Source organism: Amphibalanus amphitrite, unplaced genomic scaffold (genome assembly GCF_019059575.1).
Source record: "Amphibalanus amphitrite isolate SeventyFive unplaced genomic scaffold, NRLGWU_Aamphi_draft 000930F_arrow, whole genome shotgun sequence".
Classification (NCBI taxonomy): domain Eukaryota; kingdom Metazoa; phylum Arthropoda; class Thecostraca; order Balanomorpha; family Balanidae; genus Amphibalanus; species Amphibalanus amphitrite.
This window is the reverse complement of record NW_024882424.1, coordinates 200,366-225,572: the sequence shown is the minus strand read 5'-3', so window position 1 is coordinate 225,572 and position 25,207 is coordinate 200,366. Positions and strand designations below refer to the sequence as shown.

The following is a 25,207-nucleotide window of genomic DNA, read 5'->3' as shown; positions in this document are numbered from 1 at the left end:
AAACAAGGTATCATATTTGAAATAGTGCGAATGTCCTGATTTTACTAAAAAAAAAAACGTAAATAGAGCAAAATTACAAAAATAGTGCGATATGAACCTTTTTTAGTTCTTGAATAATTACCAGCCATTTCGTAAACATAACGGGTTCGTGTGCCAGTTTTAGAAGGCATGCTCAAGGGATGAGGTGAATGTGTCTCGCTCTGAAACACCATGGGAAGATATTGTGGTGATTGCCCAATATCACCCACACTGCCAAGGTCGTGATGAACCAATGCTGTGAGTAGTAAACCTTTGACTGAATATTGATTATTGTTATGGCGCGGTTGAACGGTTTTGCTGCTGAGCTTGGGACTTGGGAGTTGGGAGACATGGATTTGTATCAGTATGGTCTAACTCTACCCACTGAGTCTTAGTGTGTTTTAAATAACATTTCTTCCTTGATGTTTAAAGTGGCACTACTACTATTTGTTTTTGTTACAGGTCCTTATTCTTTGAATGAATAAGGTGCCTGGTATTGGATCGTAGAGCAAAAGGCACCGCTTTGGCTTGTCAAAATGGCACCCAGGGAAGAAGACACAGTGAATGAAAATGGAAGCATAAAATCCTTTGCTGGCCTAGCAAAGCATGATACTGTTTGTGATGCAGAGGGCTTGGAGCTGAAAGAGTGAGTATCACTGGTAACCTTTTTCAAGCTGTGGTATTTCTAATTTTGAGCTAATTTAATAGAATTTTGAGGACCATCATGTAATGGACTTGAAACTCTGTCTGTGTCATTAATTCTATCTGATGCAGGGATACATACATATTTGTCTGTGATGCATGTTGACTGGCATATAATATGCCAGTGTCATGTGTGAGTGATACAACATTCCTGCTGGCTAACCTTTTCTACTAATTTTCAGGATAAGTAAAAGTCCAAAAAATGATGCACCCCCACCAGTGGCATACTGGCAACTGGTAAGATAGATACCTTTTATTATTTTAACATAAACTGCAGAAATATGTGTTTATGAAGCTATGAACTATGAACCTTAATTTACAAAATGTAAATTGAAATGAAGGCGTTCTAATGCTTTTTATTCTTTGACATGCCGTGTTTAACAACAGCAACTCCCAAAGATTTTCATTGTTTGTCATTCATCATTTCAATAATGTGACCATGGCTGTCAGTTCTAACACGTGTCCATGAAAATGTGATGCTAATAGCACCCAGCATCACTATTCATTAGTTAGTGGTAGTAAAAAGTCCCTGCATTGACGGCTCATGTTCTGTCCCCCCTAGCATATCACTTTACCCTGTAATCTTCCATCGCCAGTTTCGGTACGCTGACCGCACCGACCGCGCGCTGGTGGCGGGCGGTCTGGTGTGTGCCGTCCTCTCGTCGATCTGTCTGCCAGCCATGGTGGTTCTACTCGGCCTTCTCACGAACGCGTTTGTCGGCTTCCACGCGGCGGCGGCGCTAAACGACACGGCACCGGAGGCCCTTTCCAACCGCACGGTGTTAGTAGAGATACTCAGAGTGGGTGTGGAAGAGAATCCCGGGCTGACACTCCCCCCGATGACATTTCACTTTTCTCGGGATTCATCCCACCTTTCAATTAAACCACTATCAGCTCAATGCTCGTCGTCAGTCGTGTCCTTGGAGACTGGAGAGCCGTTCGGTTTCGTCTAAAGTGCGTTCATACCCGATTCGTTTATCATTTTTTTCTGTGTTTTTTAATCACCCTAACCCATTCGTCTGTATCAGAGTGTGTATCTGACCCACTCGCTTCCCCTACCCGATTTCGCTCTGACCCTCCCACCGTATCTGACTGACTGCCTGGCCGGCCAGGTCCCGTCCGCTGGAGCTGCTGGTGCCGGACGGCGCCGCGCCGGAGACGTTCTCCCAGCACGTGTGGGTGTTTCTGGTCGGCAGCTGCGTGGCCGGCTCATTACAGGCGACCTTCGGGGCCCTGTTCGTGTTCTGCCTGGACTTTTCGTCGGCCAGACAAGTAAGTCGATGGAGGGTGGTGGTGTCAATAAGTTTATTCAGCGTTAGATGCCTGTGTCTTGTCATTCTGCTTCACGTGGCTATGCAATTGAATTGGTTAGCAAGATCAGTGGAGCTATAGATAGAAGTCACGCAAATCTGAATAGATTTAAGTGGCATTCACCAGTTGGCGCCAGAGCCCGTGTTATGCTAGAAAGCTGTGTGATGACGGGCTGTCGTTCTTTCAATGCGTGATAATGCACTTAGGGTCGCTGACAGTCCTTCGATACTGTCTCCGACCCGTCCCCGCTCCGCCCTTGACCAATTCCGTCCGCCCATCCTCAGGTGAAGCGGATCCGAGGGCTGTTCCTGCAGGCAGTACTGAGACAGGAGATCAGCTGGTTCGAGACTAACGGCGCCGGAGACTTCGCCACCAGGGCTACAGAGTGAGTGCAGATGACCCAGTCGGTGGCGGAAATCGTATCGTTCAATTTGTACAGTCTCTAGAACTTTGGACAATGCCTTCCATAAAAAGTTTGATTTTTAAGGATCAATTTTAGTGTGATGTGACACATAAGTTTGCATGATAGTCGTAGAAATTAGCAACAAGTTGGTGTGCTGAATGTTGAGTAACATTGCTAACAGTAACAACCCTTATAATGCTTCATGCAGCTAAGTGCCAACAACATGATCATGATCGAGTTACAACTTGCTCCACTGGTCTGTCCTAACGAACGACCCCTCCTCCGTCCTTCCGACAGAGACCTGGCCAAGGTGCAGGCGGGCATTGACGACAAGCTGGGCATCTTTGTGTTCATGGTGTCGGTGTTCGTCATCTCGATGTGTAACGCCTTCTACCACGGCTGGAGGCTGACGCTGGTCATCCTGACGGCCGTACCCGTCCTGGTGGCCATACTGGCCGCCATCGCAAAGGTACGGACGGCATGTGGGGGAATAGGTGTCGCTGGGCTGACATGTATTTGAGATTGGGGTAAGCAGTTGTAGTGATGTGAAATCGGCAGTGGATGTTGCCGCTGTTTGGTTAGCGATTCAGTTGCGTAAACCGCTATTCATGTTTTATAACATGCGAATCGATTATATACATACGAACTAAAATTAACGTGAATTTTACCTCAACTTGATCGTAAAAGCGATCGTGAGTTGAAATGCTGAGATACAAGATAACTCAACGGCGGCTGAGAGTTATAACCTAATATGAGCGATAGGAAACGACGAAAAGACTGCATAATTATATCGTTGTATAAAACGTGCTGATAAAAACCTCAACAACTATCAGTTTGTCTCATTTTTTCGTCATCCGCCCATCCACTCACCAGCTTACCAACCCACCCCCTCCCTAACCCGATGTGACCCCCTCCCCCTGTTTTACCGTCCAGGCCCAGTCGACGCTGATGCAGCGGGCGACGGCCGGCTACAGCCGAGCGGGAGACGTGGCCGCCGAGATCATATCGGCCATCCGCACAGTGGTGGCCTTCGGTGGACAGCAAAAGGAGGTGGACAGGTGAGGAATGACGGAGGACTAGATACGTGGAATGGTGAGATAACAGTGGAAGTGCTAATGTGGTCAGTGGTCGACATATTGGATTGTTATGTCTTGCATGTAATCTCTGTCCTTTGATTTCGGACCTGTAGGTACTCTGGTTGTCTGCTGGCCGCCCGCCGCTGGTGGCTCTAACCTCTGTGACCTGACCTTTGACCTGTGACCTGCAGGTACTCTGGGTGTCTGCTGGCCGCCCGCCGCTGGTGGCTGTGACCTCTGACCTATGATCTGTGACCTGTGCCCCGTAGGTACTCTGGGTGTCTGCTGGCCGCGCGCCGCTGGTGTGACCTCTGACCTGTGACCTGTGACCTGTAGGTACTCTGGGTGTCTTCTGGCCACCCGCCGCTGGTGGCTGTGACCTCTGACCTCTGACCTATGACCTGTGACCTGTGACCTGTGACCTGTAGGTACTCTGGGTGTCTTCTGGCCGCCTGCCGCTGGTGGCTGTGACCTCTGACCTATGACCTGTGACCTGTGACCTGTAGGTACTTTGGGTGCCTGCTGGCCGCCCTCCGCTGGTGTGACCTCTGACCTATGACCTGTGACCTGTGACCTGTAGGTACTCTGGGTGTCTGCTGGCCGCCCGCCGCTGGTGGCTGCTGAACTCTGCGCTGACGGGCCTCGGTGCCGGTCTGGCCTGGTGTGTGGTGTTCGCCTGCTACTCGCTGGCGTTCTGGTACGGCACGGCCCTGGTACTGGACGGCGAGTACGACCCCGCGTCGCTGACCATAGTGAGTACGACACTGACTGTACGGCACGGCCCTGATACTGGACGGGGAGTACGACCCCGCGTCGCTGACCATAGTGAGTACGACACCGACTGTACGGCACGGTCCTGATACTGGACGGGGAGTACGACCCCGCGTCGCTGACAATAGTGAGTACGACACTGACTGTACGACACGGTCCTGATACTGGACGGGGAGTACGACCCCGCCTCGCTGACCATAGTGAGTAATGGGCTCCGTTTCATAAAGCGAGTCCGTAACTTACGCCGGTTTTTGGTCTTGTGTTGCAAGTGCATGTGAAGCGATGACGATAGTTTGAATCGTTGAATTTATTTATCTTGCAAGCAAGAACAGAAGAGAGAAGGGGAAATAAATTTATCGCTTTACATGCGCTTGCAATACAAGCCCAAAAACCGGCGTAATTTACGGACTCGCTTTATGAAACGAGGCCCTGGACACCGATTACGACAATAGTGAGTGCTGAGTATGACACCGCATGTACGACACTGCCATGGTACTGGATGGGGAGTTATACGACCCCGCCCAGACCATAATGAGTACTGGGTACGACAGCGACTGTACGACACCGCCCAGGTAATACGACCCCGCCCTGACCATAGTGACTAGTGAGTACTGGGTACGACCGTCGACCATAGTGAGTACGTGGCACGACGCCGACTGTACGACTCCGTTCTGGTTCTGGAGTACCGGTGAAGTCAGGATAAGTTAACTTTGATTAGTTGTTGCTGCTGACTGTCGGATGCCGAGTCATTGCAGATCAAGTGAGCAGGAATAATTTGAAACGTCCTGGCGTGAGACAAGCGCTGCCGAGTGCCGACATATTTGATTATTTCATGCCATCGAGTATGTGAGCTGTGAAATAACAGAGATCTGCTATGTTTTCGTTTTATATTTACTGCATCTGCTATATGTGCCTTCCAAGAGGCCAATGTAGCGGCTATGACCGTGTGACTGATATCAGGATGTTTCTGACGTCCATCTCCCGTGGTGTCCCCGTCCGCAGGTATTTTTCAGTGTGGTGATGGGCGCCATCCAGCTGGGACAGTCAGCGCTGCACCTCTCCTCGTTCAGCGAGGCGCGCGGCGCGGCCGCCTCCATATTCGCCGTCATAGGTCAGTCGTTCTTAGTCGCTGGAAGTTAATGAGACGGCCAAACGACGGTCAGTTGTTGCGATTTGACCCTTCCAGTTTGTGGTTTGTGGGTACTGATCACTTAAATAACTTTTTAGACATTGTTCGTTCTCGATTTTTAGTACATCTCTCATTGTGCACTCATAAAGCGAACTCGTAAAACTCTTGAAACGTCCCTCAGAAGCTCGTGAACGCTTTGATAAAAGGCACCAACATAACACTCTTCAATCGTTCATCCTGCTAGCATCTTATAATACCCAGCAATCACCCATATCTGACCCGGCCTCCCTCCGTTCGACAGAGCGCCGCTCCCAGATTGACCCTCTGGGTGAGTCGGGTGAGACGCCGCCGACGGTGGCCGGGAGACTCGAGTTCCGCGACGTGCGCTTTAGCTACCCCAGCCGGCCGGACGTTCAGGTGAGGGCAGGGGAGGGAGTGGGGAGGCTGGGCAGCCCGGTGGATATGACAGAGGACAGTGATCACTGATCGATTCGGAGAGGTCAGTAGTAAGCAGGGATGACCAAGCTTACGGATCCGGTCGGGGAAGGTCAGGTCGGTTACGTGCGGTGTATGTCCTTTGTCGACTCGACTGTTGACGTGTGTATGTTGGGGTCTCTGGGCTGGTGCTTCAGCCTGTCAGCTGATGTGGGTTGGCTAGTGTTCTTGCTGGTGGATGTGGAACTGGTGAGGGAAAGGTCGTGCAGTGCGCTGCTCAGGACTCCCACGGTCTTGGTCACTATTGGCCGGTCATGGCGGGGAGTTATATCCTGTCGTGACGGACGGTAATGTTCTGTGGTGACGCTGGACAATGATACAAGTGACGTTACGGGACGTGACTGGTCGTTTTGACCGGTTACACGACTTCCGTCCGGAATGAGTGGAGTTTTGCATGTCATCCCTGACTCGGTCGGCTGCGCAGGCATGCCATTGTGCCTTGATAGTCAGCTCAAAGATGTTGGTATTTGTGACTTTTGGTGCAGGATTGCAGCAGTATCGTCTTTTTTCGCCAACGTCTCTCCCGTATCTGCTCCCAGGAAACATGGATAAATAAAAAAGACATTCTCAGCATCATACACTGTTTGACACTATAACTCCCGTCCCCCCCAGGTGTTGGACAGTCTGAATCTAACCATCCCGGCCGGCCAGACTGTGGCGCTGGTCGGGCCGTCCGGCTGCGGCAAATCCACCTGTGTTCAGCTGCTGCAGAGACTGTACGACCCCGACCACGGACAGGTGAGGATAGAGACTGTACGATCACGGACAGGTGAGACTGTACGACCCAGACCACGGGCAGGTGAGACTGTACGACTGTACGACCACGGACAGGTGAGGAGAGAGACTGTACGGCCACGGACAGGTGAGACTGTACGACTGTACGGCCACGGACAGGTGAGGATAGAGACTGTACGACCCCGACCACGGACAGGTGAGGATAGAGACTGTACAACCCCGACCACGGACAGGTGAGACTGTACGACTGTACGGCCACGGACAGCTGAGACTGTACGACCCTGGCCACGGACAGGACGTGAGGACTGAGACTGTACGACCCCTAGCACGGACAGGTAACCACGGAAAGCACATGCAGGAAAGCGTGTTGATCGTTGACCGATGCTAGTTTTGTTTTGTGTTTTAGGTGTATGTCACTCGATATGCAGTTTCGTTCGCGATTTAACGACACGGCATTATCATTGAACATAAACTGTCATTCTATTTTCTGCAATCGTTGCATCTCCGCATCTCGTCCGTCTCCTAGTCCTATCTCTCTTTTTCTGACTCTAGTCTTCCCTCTCTCGCTGTCTCATCATTCCCGGTCTCCTTATTCATCTCCATGGACGTCTTCTTTACCTGCGTCCCCCGTCTCTCGCTTACCAACGTCCACTCTTCCCTCTCCCACCTCCCCAATTTCCCAGCTCTCGTCTCCCACCATCTCTCACTAACCCTCCTCCCCCCTCCCCTTACATTTAGGTTCTGTTGGACGGTCGGCGGGTCAGTGACCTGCGCGTCTCGTGGCTGCGCGGTCATCCCCACTGACCCCCTCCCCTTACATTTAGGTTCTGTTGGACGGTCGGCGGGTCAGTGACCTGCGCGTCTCGTGGCTGCGCGGTCAGCTAGCCGTCGTGTCCCAGGAGCCCGTCCTGTTCCCCGTCTCCATCCGGGAGAACATCAGATACGGTGAGAGGGCGGGTCGCCTGCAGTGAGCGGGACGTCCGCAGTGAGCGGACAGACTGGGTGAAGGAGGTAGAGGACCATGTCCTGGGGCAGGACGATAGGCATGAATATCAGTGGAGATTATAGCCAACATAAGTTGTTTGAGGGTGCTTTGGTCAGATTGATGATTGGCTAGGTTGGGCATAGCTTGCCGATTGACCAGCTGCATATTCAGTGTTCGTTTTATGAAATATTTATGATACTATCATTTTGTTTGGTTTATCTTGACACATTATGCTCACATGTTCCCCTTCGGGTAGTCTAGTCGGGTATATATCCCACCAAATCCCAAGTCCACCTTCTCTCACATTCCCGCCTGCTCCCCGCTGCCTCCCAGGCCGTCCGGGCTGTTCGGAGGCCGAGCTGGAGCGGGCGGCCCGCACCGCCCAGGCGTGGCCGTTCATCAGCGCCCTGCCGGCCGGGCTGGACACGACGGTGGGCGGGCGCGGCGGCCAGCTGTCGGGCGGCCAGCGCCAGAGGGTGGCGCTGGCGCGCGCGCTGCTGGCCGACCCGGCCGTGCTGCTACTGGATGAGGCCACGTCGGCACTGGATACGGCCACAGAGGCGCGACTGCTCACCGCACTGGCTGAGGTGGGAGCGGGGACAGGTTTACGGATGTAGCGGGTAGGGAGAGGGCGTAGAGAAGGAAGATCAGATTGGGAGGATAGGAGGTAGCTGTTGGAGAGGGAACTGACAGTGGGTACACCGGTGTTTCTGGGAACGACTTGTGATATGTATTGCACTAGCGTGAGATACTTTTGATATAACTGTTGCGTGCCTTTTTTGAAATGCATATAGAAAACATATTGCAATTTTCGTAACCTTAGCCCAGCCCCGGCTTTTAAGGGCCATGTGTCTATCCTTTGATTGTCCTGTGTTTGTCCCGTCTGACATCCCCCGTTCCCCCAGGAGCGTTCGGGCCGCACCACGCTGGTGGTGGCGCACCGCCTGTCCACGGTGCGCGCCGCCGACTCGATCGTGGTGCTGCGGGAGGGCCGGGTGGCAGAGCGCGGCTCCCACCAGCAGCTGATGGACCGACGGGGACTCTACCACCGGCTGGTCAGCGCGCAGGCCCTGGCCGACGACGCTACAGGTTAGAGAGGGATGATGTGACTGACCCTCAATACTCGCTGTGAGTTGTGAGTTTTGAACTGTGAGTTGTCCACTCACGCTATAAACGATTCACTACGATCGTTACAAATAGGGTTTCTTCATCGCAAACGTCCATTTTACGTATGCGTCTTATTGCAGCCAATTAACGGTATTTTTGCGTCGTGTGACCTGAATACTGGCTTTTTAATTTCGTTGTTGCATGGAAATTGAATGAACTGAATGTCGTTTACGGCTCTCGATCACGAATGATTTGTTTCCCTGTCATTGCTTGCGGGCCATCGAACTTGTATTGAAGTGTGCAATCGCTTGACGCCGGGCATCGTAGTCGTAAATGGCCGTGCCATAATTGGGGCCCACTCCATTCATATACCACGCTCAATTCGCGTTCAACGTTCAAATCCCTCACGTTTATTCTCTCATTCTCCCCTCTTTCAGCTCCACCGGACGGCGTGGACCCGGTGTGGTCCCCGGGCGGCGGCGGCGGCGGCGGGGGCGGGGGCGGGGGCGGCTACTCGCCGGAGCCGCCGCGCCGCCGCCGCCGGCCGGCCAGCCGCACCGTCTCCATCAGTTCTGAGCCGGCCGAGGACGAGCAGCCGGCCAGTCTAGCAGAGGTGGTGGGCCAGGTGGCCGCTACTGGACTCGGACGGGCCCACGGCTCAGTGCGGAGGAGGTCACTGCGGAGACGGAGTGTGAGTAGAGGGGAGGAGGGGGGGGGGGGTGACTCGGACGGGCCCATGGCTCCGTCCGGAGACGGTCACTGAGGAGACGGAGTGTGAGTAGAGGGGGAGGGTAGAGGGGGAGGGTGGTAGAGGAGGCCCGCCGGAGAGTGTCAGGGACGGGCGCTCTTGTGACGGAACTTGGCTTTCACGTGATCGGTGATAGCGTTACCCGTTTCTGACCCCTGGCTAGACTTATCTGTCTTACACTCAGTTTTACCGTTCTATTTGTATTTACCGTTCTATATTCTTTTCTATTCCAATTGCGCCACTTTCCGGAGCTGCCGTACCATTCAAAGGCCATTCAGTCTACCCCACTGTCTGTGTTCTAACCTCCCCCCTCTCCCCCAGGTGGCGGTCCCCGCCGAGGGCGAGCCCGTGTACCCAGCGGTCTCTCTGCTCTAACCCCCCACCACCCCTCCCTCAGGTGGCTGTTCCCGCCGAGGGCGAGCCCGTGTACCCGGCCGTCTCTCTGCTCTAACCCCCTCCCCCCTCTCCTCAGGTGGCTGTTCCCGCCGAGGGCGAGCCCGTGTACCCGCCGGTCTCTAGTCTGCTCTAACCCCCCTCCTCCTTCCTCAGGTGGCGGTCCCCGCCGAGGGCGAGCCCGTGTACCCAGCCGTTTCGATGTGGCGTCTGGTCCGTCTCAGCGGGCCCGAGTGGCCGTTCGTCCTGCTCGGAGTGCTGGCCTCGGCAGTCTGCGGCTGCGCCATCCCCGTCTACGCCCTGTTCTTCGGAGACGTGCTGGCGGTGAGTGAGGGCGAAGTGGAAGGTGAATTAGGTAGACTGTAAAGTCGTGATTTGTGTAGGTACCTATTATGCAAGAGCTACGACGTCGCCTTGAGGCTTGGACCTGATATGAAAAGATGGTATGATCAGATGTGATTTTTTGCACCCGATTGGAGTTATACCAAATGGTTAGTTTATAGACTTCTTCATTCAACGATTTATATGATTTTCTTATTCATGCTGCAGTGGTTTATTTTGAAAATTTCTTAGTTTCCATTTATGTTCATTTTATCATCGGTAGATGCATACTGCTTTAGAGACAATGGTGGAGACCCGCCTGGAGTCTGAACTACTATTTTAACCCAGCCTGTACTGTTTGCAGAATCTGGCAGAGTCCGATCGGCAACTGGCACAAGAAAAGGCCGACTTCTACTCAGTGGTCTTCCTAATGGTCGGCCTGGGACTCGGCACAGCTATGTTTCTCCAGGTATGGAGCACGATATTGTTCGTGGCCCTGTGGCCTAATGGATAAGGCGTCGGATTCCGGATCCGAAGATTGCAGGTTCGAGTCCTGCCAGGGTCGGACGTTTTCGTGTGGCACGTCATTGCCGGGCGTTACACCTTCATTTTCTGATCCGCGTCTCTTTGGTCATCAACGTTGTTTTGTCCCAACCAGTGATTGCTTTATGTGATTTAGCATCACCCTCATCCATCCCCAAATTACATAATTGAATCGTCTGTCGGACTGTCACAGTGTCACACTGAACTGGGACCGAACCTGAACGCGGCACATTCGTATTCCGCGCGAGTCACGACTGCTCCCGCTCTGGATTCTTCCATTTGACCTCCTGACTTTTCCTGACCCATGCTGACCTCTGCTGACCTCCTATGACCTCCACTGACCTCTTTGTGACCTCGTCTGACCCCGCAGAGCGCCATGTTCGGTATCGCCGGCCTGCGTCTGACCGCCCGGCTGCGGCGCCTCACCATGGCTGCCATATTACGCCAGGAGATGGCCTTCTTTGACGACCCGGTTAACTCGGTGGGCGCACTGTGCTCCCGTCTGGCCACCGATTCGTCCAACATTCACGGGGTGAGTGGTGGTAGCCGATGCTAGGGGGAGGAAAGGGGCAGAGGGGCTCAGAGGGGACCCCGCCGCGCCGCAGGTAAGTGGCAGACAGAGTGGCAGAGTAGAGGATGAAGGCTAGGGTTGTGGGAATGGATGAACAAGGACGAAATTGAAAGGGCTTGGGGTCTTGGCGGAAAAGTCGGTAGTCATGTCTGATAATTATCATGAGCTGTTCTTGTTGTAACGATATCGTTTGAACTGATTATAACGTTTCAAAACAAATGATAACTTGATTTGGTTCCTAAGTAATGCCATTTTGTCTGAGAAAGCACCAATATTGATTGATGCGCTCGCAGCTGATAACCCCTCACGCTCCCCTCCCCAGTCCCCAGGTAGGCGTCTTGTCCTGAGGCCGATCATCTCTTCTCTTCTTTCCTCCCCGCATGTGGTCCCCCTCTGTACCCTCTGACCCCCCTTCCCTCCCCTTAGGCGTGCGGTCCGCGTCTGGGCACGGTGGCGCAGGCGGTCTCCACGCTGGCCTTCTCTGTCACGGTGGCCGCCTACCTGAGCTGGCGGCTGGCGCTGGTACTGGCGCCGTTTGTGCCGCTGGTACTGGTAGCCTGCTACCTACAGACGGCGCTCACCACCGGACAGCAGCTCACCCAGATGGCCGCTGTAGATAGTGGCAGTGGGGTGAGTGGGGGAGGGGGAGTGGGGGGGGATAAGTGCAGACGGCGCTCACCACCGGACAGCAGCTGACGCAGATGGCCGCTGTAGATAGTGGCAGTGGGGTAAGTGTGTGTGTCTCAGGGGGGGGGGGGGGGGTAGCTGCAGACGGCGCTCACCACCGGACAGCAGCTCACCCAGATGGCTGCTGTAGATAGTGGCAGTGGGGTGAGTGTGTGTGTCAGTGTGTGTGTGGGGGGGGAGTCGAAGTGGGATGAAAAAAGAGGCGGTTTTCATGACCAGTTTGTGGTATTCGTCTCAGTTGCTGAGTGACGTGAGTCTGGAAAGCCGTATCGTAATATCCGAAAATCGAAACTTGAATCGTATTGTATGTCGTGTTGTTCTGTGTCAGTTACCTGTTTAAACGTGGCATTTCGTCCATTGTGTTGAATATTTCTACACTGTGGACAAGTTCTACGTTTTCTATTCGTCGATGATACAGCTGACCCCGCCACACCGCAGGAGCCGGGCCCGGCATGCACTGAACGCACTGGAGAGAGATGAAGGTCGGTGGTGGGACTGTGCACGGGTGGTACGCTGTTACATTCTAACTTATACGGTCATGCTGTGTATGCACTCCTCTCTTTTAGCTTGATATCTATCATATAGTAATGTGATGTTTATCTTCCCTTTCTCTGGAATATCTTCATTTTGCAGAAGTTGGCATGCTATTACATGATTGCATGGTGCTATATCTTACTTTTGATATGATTGCATGGTGTTGCACGCCTTCGTCCCTGAACTTACGTATCCGCTGCACGAGCTACCTTCATTCACTGATCACTCACCCACTTTCATGGCACTCTGGTGAAGTATGACCATTTTTTATCAAACCGCGGGTACCAGTATCCGTCTTACTTGCTCTTTCAGTGTATGGGTCACACATGACATGTTTGCTAGGAGACGAGTTAATGGCGTGCGATGTGCTAACTTAAATTGACATTTTCCGGTGCCGTTTAATTTCACGCCACACCATGCATGTGTGTACTAGACGGTCGTGGCATGGTGCTGCTCCAAAACATCGCGAAATTCCAACATCCATTCTATAAGCACAGAGACAAACATGTCTTCCTCTCTCATCCTTCTTTTTCCATACCCTTTTACCAGCCAGCAGCCTCCATTCGTGCCTACTGCCTTCATTCGTCTGTCCGTCGTGACACTGACTGACCCCTGGCGGCGGCAGACGGTGGTCGAAGCTTTGCGCAATATCCGCACGGTGGCAGCACTGCGCCTGGAGCGCACGCTGCACTCCCAGTACGTGGACACTCTGGAGAAGGCGTTTGGAGTCTACTACCGGATATCGGTCATCAGAGGTGGGTCGGTTGGACGGAAGGGAGCGTCGGGGGAGGAAGGGAAGACTGGGTAATGGGATGGAGTGGTTTTTGATTGAGATGCTGGAGGGATGGGACTGTGGGGATCGGGAGCTGCTGAAGGTATAATGGTAACTGGGAGGAAAGAGATATTCGGAGGAAGGGCCTGTAGAAAGGAATAGGTCGTTCATCATGGATCGGTTGCAGCTAATTGGTGATGTGTTCAACCCCCAAGGGATGTGTTAGGCTGATCTGGCGGAAAGGTCTTAAAACAGCTAACAAACCGCCTATGAACATGCTGGTACCGTCTGTATATGAGCTGACTTGTCTCTGTATCTCCCGGCCAGGACTGGCGTTCGGGTTCGCCAACGCGGTGCCGTTTTTCGCGTACGCTGCCACCATGGGCTACGGCGGCCGGCTGGTGGGTGACGGAGAGCTGCCCTTCCAAAACGTCTTCAAGTGAGTCGCCGCTGGTTACAGACTGGCATTTCAGATCCGAGCTGCATGATGCAATATTGCACATAATGTTGCACAAGATAAAAATACCAGCAGCCTGTTCAGATGATTGGATAATGTCAGTTCTTTATACGAAGCTAAGAAAAGATTGACAATCAGCAGAATGCGATCCGTGTTAATTTCCCCGTGTCGCACACTGACCAATATGACCATATTCCATTCTTTATCAGGATGGGTGAGTCGCTAATACTGACTGCCCCCCCCCACCCCCCCCCCCACACCCTCGCCCTCCCCAGGGTGGGTGAGTCTCTGTACTGACTGTTCCCCCATCCCCCAGAGTCGGTGAGTCGCTGATCCTCGGTACGATGATGGTCGGCCAGGCGGTGGCGTTCGCGCCCAGTTTCCAGAACGCCAAGCTGTCAGCGGCCCGGGTGTTTGCCCTGCTGGACCGGAAAACTGCCATCGAGGCGTCGCCCAGTGCCGGACTCAAACTGGTGAGCTGAAGCCGGGAAGTGAGACTTGAGAGTCGGTTCTTGGGTGGTTATGGGATAGATGAGACCTTTGTAATGGATTAGATATGGAAATGAAGTTTCGTTAGCTAGATTGTTAACTGGGAATTATTAATTAGCAGTGCTAGTGCTACAAATTATTTTGAACTGCGTGGTCGATTGGTTCGACATCGCTAAAGATAGATTTACAGCTGCTTTTAGTGTTTTTTTTTTATACATTGTTGAAAGTAGAGCACACATTGAACCCATTAAACACTGTAAGCACTTACCAGCACTGATTTCACGTCCGCTGTCTTGTTCCAGCCGCACGTTGACGGTCAAATGGCCGTACAAGATGTCACCTTCAGCTACCCGTCCCGGCCAGCGGCACCTGTGCTCCGAAATATGAACTTCAGCTTCCCGCCGGGCCGCACCGTGGCGCTAGTGGGCGCCTCGGGCTGCGGCAAGTCGACCGTGCTGCAGCTGCTGCTGCGGTTCTACGAGCCCGACTCGGGCGCCGTGGTGAGTTGTGTCTGCTCGGCTGGGATTATGAGGGATTCAATTGGGATACACAGACGTTTGACGATAGTACTCGCCACTCACAGTTCATGAGTCCATCCTTTCGTTCGTTTATACCTATGAAGATAAGATGAAGACGAAGATGAATCCTTTAGTTTGTAGAATTTAGCTGATTATGCAGCTGCGGTCTCGTCTATCTTTCGTCCGCCGCTGGCGCCTGCTCTTACCAGTCCCGTGTCCCGCGTATGTCTCAGACCCTGGACGGCCACGAGCTGGGCTCCCTGAACGTGCCGTGGCTCCGCTCACCCCTCCCGTGCTCCCCTCTATACCACAGACGCTGGACGGCCACGAGCTGGGCTCTCTGAACGTCCCCCGCTCTCACCCCTCCCCCCTCTATACCACAGACCCTGGACGGTCACGAACTCGGCTCCCTGAACGTGCCCTGGCTCCGCTCTCCCCTGTCACATGAGTATCAACCCCCCCCCCCCCCCTCAGACCCTGGACGGCCACGAGCTGGGCTCTCTGAACGTGCCGTGGCTCCGCTCCCACCTGGCTCTGGTGGCTCAGCAGCCGGAGCTGTTTGACCGCACCATCGCCGAGAACATCGCATATGGAGACAACAGGTCAGCGGACAATCATTGGGTCACGCCCAACTACTAGTTTGTCGCACTGTTACACTCAGTCACAAGAGTCGCACAGAGTTTCAGTCTTCTACCGTGGGTACCTTCGGAGTCACTTGGTCCCTACCATTGAATCCCTCCAGAGTTACACTAAAACTGAATCGAATGGTTTCTGCCGTCGTGTGACGATCGGACTATACGAGTTCCGCTCAGAGGAATAAGAGTATTGGGCCGTGTTATGCTATTCCGCTGGTATTAATGGTATAAATCATAGCATTAATAGCGTTACTTTATAGTCTTACCTTTCCTTTGAAATAGTTGTCTTCATACCTGTGCTGTCCAATGCTCGCCTCACCTCTAGACGTATCTCTGACACTGTCTGTTCATGTTGCTCTGCCGCAGCCGGGAGGTGGCTATGGGTGAGATAATCGAGGCGGCCCGGGCGGCCAACCTGCACGACTTCATCACTGCGCTGCCGGCGGGATACGAGACCCGGCTGGGGGCCTCCTCTAGTACACAGGTAAGGGAGTTATATTTATAGGTGACGGGGGGGGGGGGGTACGAGACACGGCTGGGGGCCTCCCCCAGCACTCAGGTTCGATGGGCGGGGTACACGGGATGAGGGTCGAAATTCGAGATCAGTGTTGTTCCTCGTGTTACTTGCGCCCGTTGATAAAAATCTGATGCTGGTGTAATGTTCTGGCTCTTAGAAATTACATCCATCCGTCAGGTGGATGTGCCATTCCTTTCTGCCCGCCCCATCCTCTGAACACTGAACTGACTGACTCCCCCCCCCCCCCCGCCCCCTTTCGTCAGCTCTCTGGCGGCCAGAAGCAGCGCGTGGCGATCGCGCGCGCCCTGCTCCGCCGGCCGGCCGTCCTCCTGCTGGACGAGGCCACCTCTGCCCTGGACGCGCAGAGCGAGCGCTGCGTACAGTCGGCGCTCGACTCGGCCGGCCGCGGACGAACCTGTGTGGTGGTGGCGCACCGACTGAGCGCCGTACAGGGAGCCGACTGTATCGCTGTGCTGCACCGGGGCAGGGTGGCCGAGACGGGCACCCACAGACAGCTGATGGCGGCCAGGGGGCTGTACTATCAGCTATACAGGGCGCAACTCTGACACAGATGAATCTACTGCCAGTTGTAAATGGCTCAACTGAGACAACGAAGACTACAGGGCGCAGGTTGTGGCCCCTGTGGGTTCAAGTATCCCCTGATGCTGTGGCGGCTGTACAGAGCGCATCTATGTATGACCATGCAAGCAACATGACAGCTGTCAGCTGTGATTCCGCAGGTTCTACCAGCAGCCTACGACGCTGTGGACTCCATTGGCCTTTGCATAGGGCTAGATATAGCGCCGCGAATCCTGCCCAAAGATGGCCCATTTGAAAGAGACTCTAGTAAGAGATCAAACTCGGCAGAGTTCAAAGTCGGGTGTCAGGTGTTCTGACGCTATGCAGACGGAAAGGTTCTTTCATTTTCTGAAATCTACCTGCCTTGGCCAGAGTTTCCCCAAGTTCTAGGGAACTGCCTCATTATGACTAGGGTTTTGAAATGGTACCACGCACTTTCTGTAAGAATTATTAGTTTTATATAAACATTTTATGCATAACTGTCACATACCTTGGATGAAGACGTATGGACACGTCGATGTATTGTTTAACAGTATTTATTTTATACGAGCGTTTTACGGCGATTGTAAATTATTTTTGGTGTGCTTTGTTATCAGTAGTATTATTTAGGGGCCAGTAGAAACTTAGCATTTATATTTTTCTTTCACTGTCTTGCAACTGCCTTCTTTACACGGGTTTAGACGTTTTGAGAGAATAGCACTGTTATGACTTGAGGAGACTTCTGAATATCATGTCTTAGTTAAGTCTGACTGAATATTAAGTCCGGCATGATGGGTTGTGCGCGCGACTTCCCCAGAGAAAACTCGCTGTTCTGTTCGTATGACAGGGGCCCGGCTACCGCGGGCTATCAGGGGCCAAAACAGGTACCGGTGTTACAAATATTGCCATTAGACTAGAGATACCACTACAGAGATGCCGCATGTTTCCTAGTGTTGTTTCAGGTTGAATGCCGATTTTCCGTGCGGATTGTCCCCGTGGGAACTATTGCAAAGCGAGTGATTTGGCGTTGTTTCATGATTGAGTGTCGTATCATGCTGCCTTTCTACACACAGGCTGCCGCAAGTTACCAGTATTTCTGATCGGTTTGCCTGTTTTGTAACAAAGTGTTTGAGGTGCAAGATAGCTTATTTGAATGTTTAGAACTTATGATCAATATGTAGTGTGCGAGGGCGTGAGTGTAATATTTACAGGACATTCAGGTGCTTGATTCCATGACAGCGCAAAAGCATGTTTCCGTCCTAGTTTGGCCGCTGTCAGAGCATGTTTCCGTCATTGTTGACAAGTTAAAACATCACTGTCATGGAACATGAAATGGAAATACAATTAGGCATGGGTCTGTGGTCAATGCATTTTTAGGTCGTTGCAAGCCCAACTTTGTGGAAGCAGCACAAACTAGTAAATCGTCGTCTATATATTGATGTACTGTGTAAATTGCATTGCTGAAACGTGACCGGTCCACCCGGCCAGCCACTGACCAAACGACATAACCTCGTCATATTCTCCGATACAAACTCCGACTCGGGTTCACTCTTCACTCCCCACACTCATTGCCGAGTCCAGCGGCCTCCAGAACCATCACAGTCACTGCTTCGAGAGGCATGCTGACAGCCTTCCCTCAACAGCATCCGTTCCATATCAGAACACCATCAGACTGTCCACTGTGAATCATCTCCACGATACTCAACACATCTTCTCTGGGGTATAAAATCACGAAGGCTCCGGCCTCTAAACCCTCCAAGGCTCCCTGTGACCACTCTAGCCCCGCCGCCATTGCCAGTCAGTACCGGGCATACTTACGCATACCGTATCAAGACCCCTCACATCTTGGACTTGGCCGCGAAGAACTTCATGATGGCGTTGACGCAGTCGTCACTGGTCCACCGCTCCACCAGCCGGTCACACTCGCGATCGTTAACCTCGTGCAGGATCTTGGTCTCCAGGTCACGGGTCAGCGCCTTGCTGTACACCAGAGACTGGAGGGAGGAGAGGTTACGGGTCGTAAGAAACGGGAAGGTAGGTATGAGAGGGCTGAATACACAATAAACAACAGTTTGGAACACTTAAAGCACGCCGTGTCCTGAAACTTAAGCTCGAAACCCCTCGCATCACTCTAGCAAAATCGGCTCACACCTTGCCGTACTGAGCCCAGGCGATGACCTCTTCTCAGAGAGACTTAAAATAAACACAAACATCTACATTTCACCACCAAAGTCCACTCTGGCGTGTCGTACCTTGACGGGCAGCTGAGCGTGCTTCTGGAGGCGTGCCATCACCTCCTGCTGGAAGGTGTCTGCCGGCAGCACCTCAGTCACCAAGCCCACCCGCTCCGCCTCCTGGGCCGTCAGCTTCTTGTTGAACAACAGCATCTCGGCCGCCTGCAGACGGGAAACACACAGAGAGGTTGGATAAGAGAGTCAGGGACGGGTCGGGTCGCAGAGGGTCAGGGATGAGAGAGAGACGACGTACATTAAGTGACAGTGATAAGTAAGGTTGCTCACCAACGACGGCAGTCATAAGGACTGACTGGTGTACCTAAAAGATTATAGCGGCTACGGCGACTAGCACCGGAAAATCGGCAAACCCAATAAGATGTCACGTTAACTATGAAAACCGCGAGCATTTCAGCAGCATGGTGAAATTCTGCATTTCAGAATCCTCAAACGCCCAACACTTTGAGATCACCTAAGGCTGACCAGTCTCTTAAACATTTCAGTGACCCCTCGTCAAATCCCCCTCTTAAAGCTCGGTCCTCCTCCCGCCACCTTTTCTCACCTTGCCCGGTCCCATGATGCGCGGGAACGTGTAGCTGGAGCATCCCTCGGGCGACTGTCCCAGGTTGGAGAAGGGCGTGTGGAAGGTAGCCCGGTCCGACGCGTACACTGCGTCATACAGGCCCATGACGGTCACCGAGACACCGATCGCCGGCCCGTTCACCACGGCCACCAGAGGCTTCGGGAAGTCGATAAACGCCGACACGAAACGGCTGCGGAGGAAGAGGGTTGTTTGTAAGTCAACGTCCACCCACACTTCCATAGACATGAGCAGGCTCTGGATGGGAGTAATGACGCGTGAGCTCGAGAGGATGCATACAGACACATTTCCTATGCAGTTCCCACTGATACAAACTGAGAACGTCACGGAAAAGGGGATTCGAAAGTCAGATATGAACGCAGCACTGCTAAGAATCGGTTGGGAAGAAATCATGAGCCTTTCATTCTCACCATTTACGTCTCTAGCTCCGTGACTCTACTAGTACTCACTTGAGCAGGACGCCCGACTCCTTGGCGATCTCCTTGATGTCCCCCTTGATGGCGGTGAAGTTGCTGAGGTCGTTGCCGCTGCTGTAGAAGTCGCCGGCGCCGGTGGTGACGGTGACCACGGTGGCCGGGTCGTCAGCCGCCTCCTTCAGGGCGGCTACCACCTCGTCGTACGACTGAGGAGGAGCGGAGGGCAGGTCAAAGTGGGGCTGTGGGCATGGGGAAAAGTGGGGACTCAACTATTGTCATTTAAGTCTATTGTCATTTAAGCTTGCTATGGTATACGAGGTAACAATAATACCGGAGGTGCTCTGCTATACAAAGAGTAGCAAACGTAAATATGTATTTGTAGCATCAAATCAAACACCCCCCCCCCCCCCCAACAACGACAACAATCAACGCCCTCACGTCACCCAGGGGGCCACCGCCCGTGCGTCACTCGCCCTGCCTACCTCCTTGAGGAAGGCGTTCTTCTTGGCGGGCCGGTTGAACTTGATGACCCGGAGTCCATCCGTTACGGTCGACTCGATGTATTTGTACTTCCCCGGCTCGGCCTGGGCGTCTGATGTCTCAGTGATCGAGCCGGCCAGCTCGTCAATCAGCGCAATGTACGCCTTCTGAGCCTCCTCCTAGAGACGGCAGGGGAAGGGAGAGTGTAACTTCTGGGGGATGGCAGGGGAGCATGGGGGGACGTGGCGTGTCATAATGAATTTGAGAGTACACTATTGATCGGAAAGCAAACATGGTACGCATGATTTTTATGATACGTCCGCAATTGCTATCGCTTATCGCAATTGCTGGCACTTGATGTATCACAGCGAATACAACTAACGTTATTTGGACAACATAGATGAACAAACAGCCCACTGTGCCGCTGGCCTTCCTGAGGTCACAACCCCTCATCCCCACTGACCTTGTTGGGGTCACGACCCCTCAGCCCCACTGACCTTGCTGAGGTCACAAATCCTCAGCCCCGCTGACCCCGCTAAGGTTACGACCCCCCCGTGCTGACCCCCCTAAGGTCACGACCAGACATGTGCATGGATCCGAGTGATGGATCTATGATCTCAGTGGATCTCGAAGCAAAGTACAGGTTGGGATCTATGATCCCACCGGATCCGGCGTGAAAAATACATCTTGGATCTATGATCTCATATGATCTGACGATAAATTAAGAACATGGATCTATGATCTGAGTGGATCCCACCATGCACCACATTTAAACCATGTTTTATAGGGTTTCTATGCCAATAAGTGCCACAAAACTATGGATTATGACGTGCGATCACATAAAATCACTGAAACAGTATGTTTGTGAGTTGAAACAAGTGTTTTTTGGGGATACATGTGTTGACAAAAAATAAGTGAGGATCTATGATCTCACTGGATCTCAAGCAAAAAATGAGACTCGGATCTGTGATCCCTACGGATCTCTTGATAAATTATAGAGCTGGATCTATGATCCCGTCGGATCCGAGATCAGGATCCGTGGGATCAGATCCCAGATCCATTTTCTGGGATCCATGCACATGTCTGGTCACGACCCCCCCGTGCTGACCTGGGTCATGTCTCCGAGGGCGTTCCAGGCGTCCCACTTGGCACGGCCCACGAAGTCCATCATACCGGGCCGGTCGGTGGCCACTTTGCCCACCGTCGACTGCTTGAACAGCGCGTAAATTTTCAGCTTGGCTTCATTGCCTGCAAACGGAAGGACAGAAAGGGAGGCGATTAGTGAAGTCACGATGGGAGCGGGATGTTAGACACTATCCAGCTGCGGAAGAGCGGGAAATTCTGGCGCTAGAGGGGCTTTCAGCTGTTGATAAACAGCATACTTTTGAAGACATACTCTCAGACAGTTGGTAGCTTTTTGCACCGAGGATGATAAGCGTAATTGCCGAAAAAGTAAAACAAGGCAGCGAAATAAATACAAGTACGCCGTAAACGAGAACATCAAATTCCAGTCGAAAACGATGATGTTTTCCTCACCGGGGTCTTCTGAGAGACTGTTGAGCCGCTCCTTGGCCTTTTCAAACTCCTTGAACACAGAGCTCATCATCCGCACCTGCGGAAGCGCCGTCTGGTGCAGTCTGAAACGGTGAGATACAAGGTCAATATCACGTCTTATCATCCGCTAAGTAATGGTCTACGATAAACAATCGAATTGTGAGCGTCTCCCGACAATTTTTTGTGTGAAAATAGTAACCGTTCATAAGCAAGCGGAGAACATAAAGCAAGCTAAAACGATCCCCTAGTGAAATTTGCCTTATCACGTCTATGATCCAACATATTTTGGATGAGCGACACTGCCAGTGCCCGACTAATTCACCGGATCAATTAAACCTTACCTTCACAGCTTTCAATCGCCGATCGTTGAACGACAGTTGAGCAAGCACCACTCTCGCGACCGACCGAGCGGCCACTGTATCTTAAACACCGAGCGATCTTATCGCAATCTTCAGCTCCCCACCCCACCTCCCACCCCCCGCCCGGGCTTCCCTCCCGGCGGTGTCAAGTTGGGGTCTCGGGTTTTCCGTGTAAAAGTAGCATTGTTCTTATGGCTCAGAGAGCACTCTTTGATGCCAAGGCTCATAATGACAGCCTGAGTTGAGACTGACATCCAGAGCTCAGAACACACCCATAGTTGACTCTTGCTAGGCAATCTCAGTCAATGTGTCCATCTACACCTGTGTATGTTTAGGTCAAAAGATGAAGGGAGAGAGAGAGAGAGAGAGAGAGAGAGAGAGAGAGAGAGAGAGAGAGAGAGAGAGAGAGAGAGAGAGAGAGAGAGAGAGAGAGAGGAGAGAGAGAGAGAGAGAGAGAGAGAGAGAGAGAGAGAGAGAGAGAGAGAGAGAAAGAAAGAGAGTGAGAGAGTGAGAGACAGAGAGAGAGAGAGAGAGAGAGAGAGAGAGAGAGAGAGAGAGAGAGAGAGAGAGAGAGAGAGAGAGAGAGAGAGAGAGAGAGAGAGAGAGAGAGAGAGAGAGAGAGAGAGAGAGAGAGAGAGAGAGAGAGAGAGACAGAGACAGAGACAGAGACAGAGACAGAGCATAGATAGAAGAGAGGACTGAGGGAGGAGGTATGAGAGAAGAGAAAAGTGGGGAGAAGAGGGGAGGAGACCAGAGAGGAGAGAGATAAGAAAGGAGAAGTGAAATGATTAACTCAAAGGGAGAAGAAAGGAGAGATGAGAAAAGAGAACTGAGAACTGAAGCAAGATGAGAAAGGGTAGAGAGGAGAGGAAGGAAGATAGAGGAAAAGGCAGATAGTTGGAGAGTACATTGGAAAGCAGTAGGCGGAACTATGGTCAAGCGTACCCATTTTCGGGAACGCATTTTCGTTCCCATGTTTGGGAACGATAAACCCAAATATGGGAACGCCATGTAGGCATTATTTAAAACAAGAAAAAGAACCGTTAAATGACGTCCAAAAAATATAAAACGATCGTGAACCGCCTGATAGTTGTCTCAATATTGTTGGGAAAGAGTTTGATATTGTAAGGCCCATCGTAGTTTCAAATCGTTCCCCTATTTCTAAAGCAGTCCATCACCCGGGCCGCGAGCCCAAATTTGGGAACGCTCTCGTACACTGGTGCTGCAAGCGTTCCTTATTATGGGAACGGCGTACCCAAAATTGGGAACGATTTCACCGACGCCTTTCAGGGGCTCTTTTCATTAACAAGCATCACGTCCAACGCCGCAAATTATTGTTAACGCAACAATCATCAGATGACCTTTCCGGCAAGACCGTTGCATGTTTCGCCCGGTCTTCTGCGCTTTTATTCCCGTCGATCTCGCAGCGGGCACGCCCCCCTCTGCAGGATTACGTAATCCACAACGCTCAGCGATGTTCAACAAGGTCTTCCATACCTATATCCACCGTCCGCGCCGAGGGTGGAGACATGTCAAGCACCTGTCTGCTAATCACCGAGAGTTGACGAGCACAAGAAGTATCCAAAAATGGGAACGCTGAATATGTTACACCCTCAAAACACCTAGTCCCAATGAAAATCTAGTTTTTTTCCTTTCTTAATGAGTGTAAGTGGCAAAAGGCCTGGTAGGATGGGCACGAGGAATGATCGAAATCAGCATAAAAATTATAAATAAGCCACAAAGAGCGACCTATATCAGAGAAAATCCCCCCAAACGATCATGCTTAGAAACGCCGAAGACAAAAACCACGCTCATGACGCTGCTTATAAAACAACGCTAAACAGCTAGCATCCAAATAAAATATGTCTTTCAGAACTGATAAAATACAGCTGAATGATTTTAAACCACTGAAACTGAGTTTACAACAGTAGTTCAGTAAAATCACTGACGTTCCACGCGGTCGATCGCCTCGACACCAAAAGTCAACAATATTACCTCGGGACTGTCCGCGTGTTCGCTTGCATATGTCAGCATCTGGTGTCGCTAGAATGAAACTTCATAACCAGGCGAAAATTATTATACTTGACCTCAAAATGTAAAAAATGCTTCATTTTCCTTAAAATTGCATGTTAAATGTCGTATAACCCATATTTCCACCATTCTGTCATTTTTAAAAAATCATTAAAAATATCATTCCACGGTCAATTTCCTTGTTCCACGGTCAGATTAAAGATAACTTTATGGAGATTTAGTAGATACTTAAATCAGCGTGCACTTTTTTTAGACGTGATGCACTTTTGAGTTTTAGTGGGCGAACGGCCGAAAAATTGCCTTCCGTTCTCATAAATGGGAACGCCCGTTCCCATATTTGGGAACTCCGTTCCCAAAAATGGGAACGTTCCTATATTTGGGTACTCATGACCATAGTTCCGCCTACTGAAAGGGCAAAGAGAAAATAATAGTGGAAAAATAGGGAGTGAAGAGTTATTAGCAGAGAGATTTGTTTATTGGGGTTTATGGGTGTGCCGACTGCAAAGGTCACTTTGTGCCTATACCTAAGCAGAGAGAGGGGAGGATGAAGAGAAAAAAAATGAAGAAGAGGGCAGATTGTAAAAGAGGGGGAGAAGGGAGACATTAGAAAATATCAAATAAAATGTCAACTAATAGTGTCACATAGTGTGAAACCACATTGATTCTAATGACTGAAAAGTATCATCAATATTTCATAGCTTCAGAAGCCACAAGAATTGTGCAAATGAAATACAAGAGTACCTACAACACCAAAGATATTGAAAAGGAATGGACCTTGACCTGACTCTGGGAAAACTTGAACTTTCGACTTACCTTGGTCGCAGCCCCTTGCTCACGTTGAATGAGAGGCTAAGGATGTGTTTCAGTGACATAACTTAGCACAGTTATATATGTGCAGTTACTTCCTATTTGCACAAAAACTAAAACAAAATGCAATTAATCGGCGGCTGTAAACTTGCTGTGTATAAAAAACAAGTGTCAGCAGGGGCAGCAACACGCAAGAGAAAATATATGGTAGCCCGTCCGATAATAGGGAAAAACCTTTACGGTCGTTCGGGGG

At 51.7% G+C, this 25,207-nt stretch overlaps 2 protein-coding genes and 1 non-coding gene across 4 annotated transcripts; 2 read left to right on the top strand and 1 right to left on the bottom strand.

Moving 5' to 3' along the window:
* Window positions 1-156: 156 nt before the first annotated feature.
* Window positions 157-17,831, top strand: LOC122368181 (multidrug resistance protein homolog 49-like). The gene is made up of 29 exons (XM_043341882.1): window positions 157-276; window positions 481-664; window positions 903-957; window positions 1,317-1,501; window positions 1,833-1,992; window positions 2,316-2,416; window positions 2,732-2,903; window positions 3,368-3,492; window positions 4,091-4,262; window positions 5,284-5,392; window positions 5,712-5,827; window positions 6,518-6,643; window positions 7,379-7,432; window positions 7,465-7,585; window positions 7,959-8,212; window positions 8,531-8,714; window positions 9,170-9,192; window positions 9,247-9,423; window positions 10,030-10,197; window positions 10,559-10,663; window positions 11,108-11,269; window positions 11,735-11,938; window positions 13,155-13,284; window positions 13,629-13,740; window positions 14,075-14,231; window positions 14,550-14,747; window positions 15,240-15,367; window positions 15,767-15,884; window positions 16,181-17,831. The coding sequence occupies exons 2-29, from the start codon at window positions 555-557 to the stop codon at window positions 16,481-16,483; spliced, it is 4,029 nt and encodes a 1,342-aa protein (XP_043197817.1). The 5' UTR covers window positions 157-276; window positions 481-554; the 3' UTR covers window positions 16,484-17,831.
* Trnar-ccg lies at window positions 10,687-10,759 on the top strand. Its single transcript has one exon. It is a non-coding gene; the product is annotated as a tRNA-Arg (tRNA).
* Window positions 17,832-17,892: 61 nt separating the features above from the next.
* On the bottom strand, window positions 17,893-25,150 carry LOC122368183 (enoyl-CoA delta isomerase 2-like). 2 transcript variants are annotated; one of them, XM_043341884.1, is made up of 8 exons: window positions 24,961-25,150; window positions 21,740-21,840; window positions 21,312-21,451; window positions 20,206-20,382; window positions 19,757-19,929; window positions 19,269-19,479; window positions 18,728-18,871; window positions 17,893-18,469 (listed from the first exon to the last, which is right to left on the bottom strand). In XM_043341884.1, the coding sequence occupies exons 1-8, from the start codon at window positions 25,017-25,019 to the stop codon at window positions 18,314-18,316; spliced, it is 1,161 nt and encodes a 386-aa protein (XP_043197819.1). In that variant the 5' UTR covers window positions 25,020-25,150; the 3' UTR covers window positions 17,893-18,313. The 2 variants fall into 2 exon arrangements, with proteins under 2 accessions (XP_043197819.1, XP_043197820.1); XM_043341885.1 differs by lacking the exon at window positions 24,961-25,150 and adding an exon at window positions 22,099-22,183.
* Window positions 25,151-25,207: the final 57 nt, after the last annotated feature.

Coding starts and splice junctions, on each gene's coding strand:
- LOC122368181 (XM_043341882.1), top strand. CDS start 555: ATGGCACCCAGGGAAGAAGACACAGTGAATGAAAATGGAAGCATAAAA. Junction 1,502..1,832: donor GCCCTTTCCAACCGCACGGT/GTTAGTAGAGAT, acceptor CTGGCCGGCCAG/GTCCCGTCCGCTGGAGCTGC. Junction 2,417..2,731: donor TTCGCCACCAGGGCTACAGA/GTGAGTGCAGAT, acceptor TCCTTCCGACAG/AGACCTGGCCAAGGTGCAGG.
- LOC122368183 (XM_043341884.1), bottom strand. CDS start 25,019: ATGTCACTGAAACACATCCTTAGCCTCTCATTCAACGTGAGCAAGGGG. Junction 20,383..21,311: donor CCCTCGGAGACATGACCCAG/GTCAGCACGGGG, acceptor TGCCGTCTCTAG/GAGGAGGCTCAGAAGGCGTA. Junction 19,480..19,756: donor GAGTCGGGCGTCCTGCTCAA/GTGAGTACTAGT, acceptor CTTCCTCCGCAG/CCGTTTCGTGTCGGCGTTTA.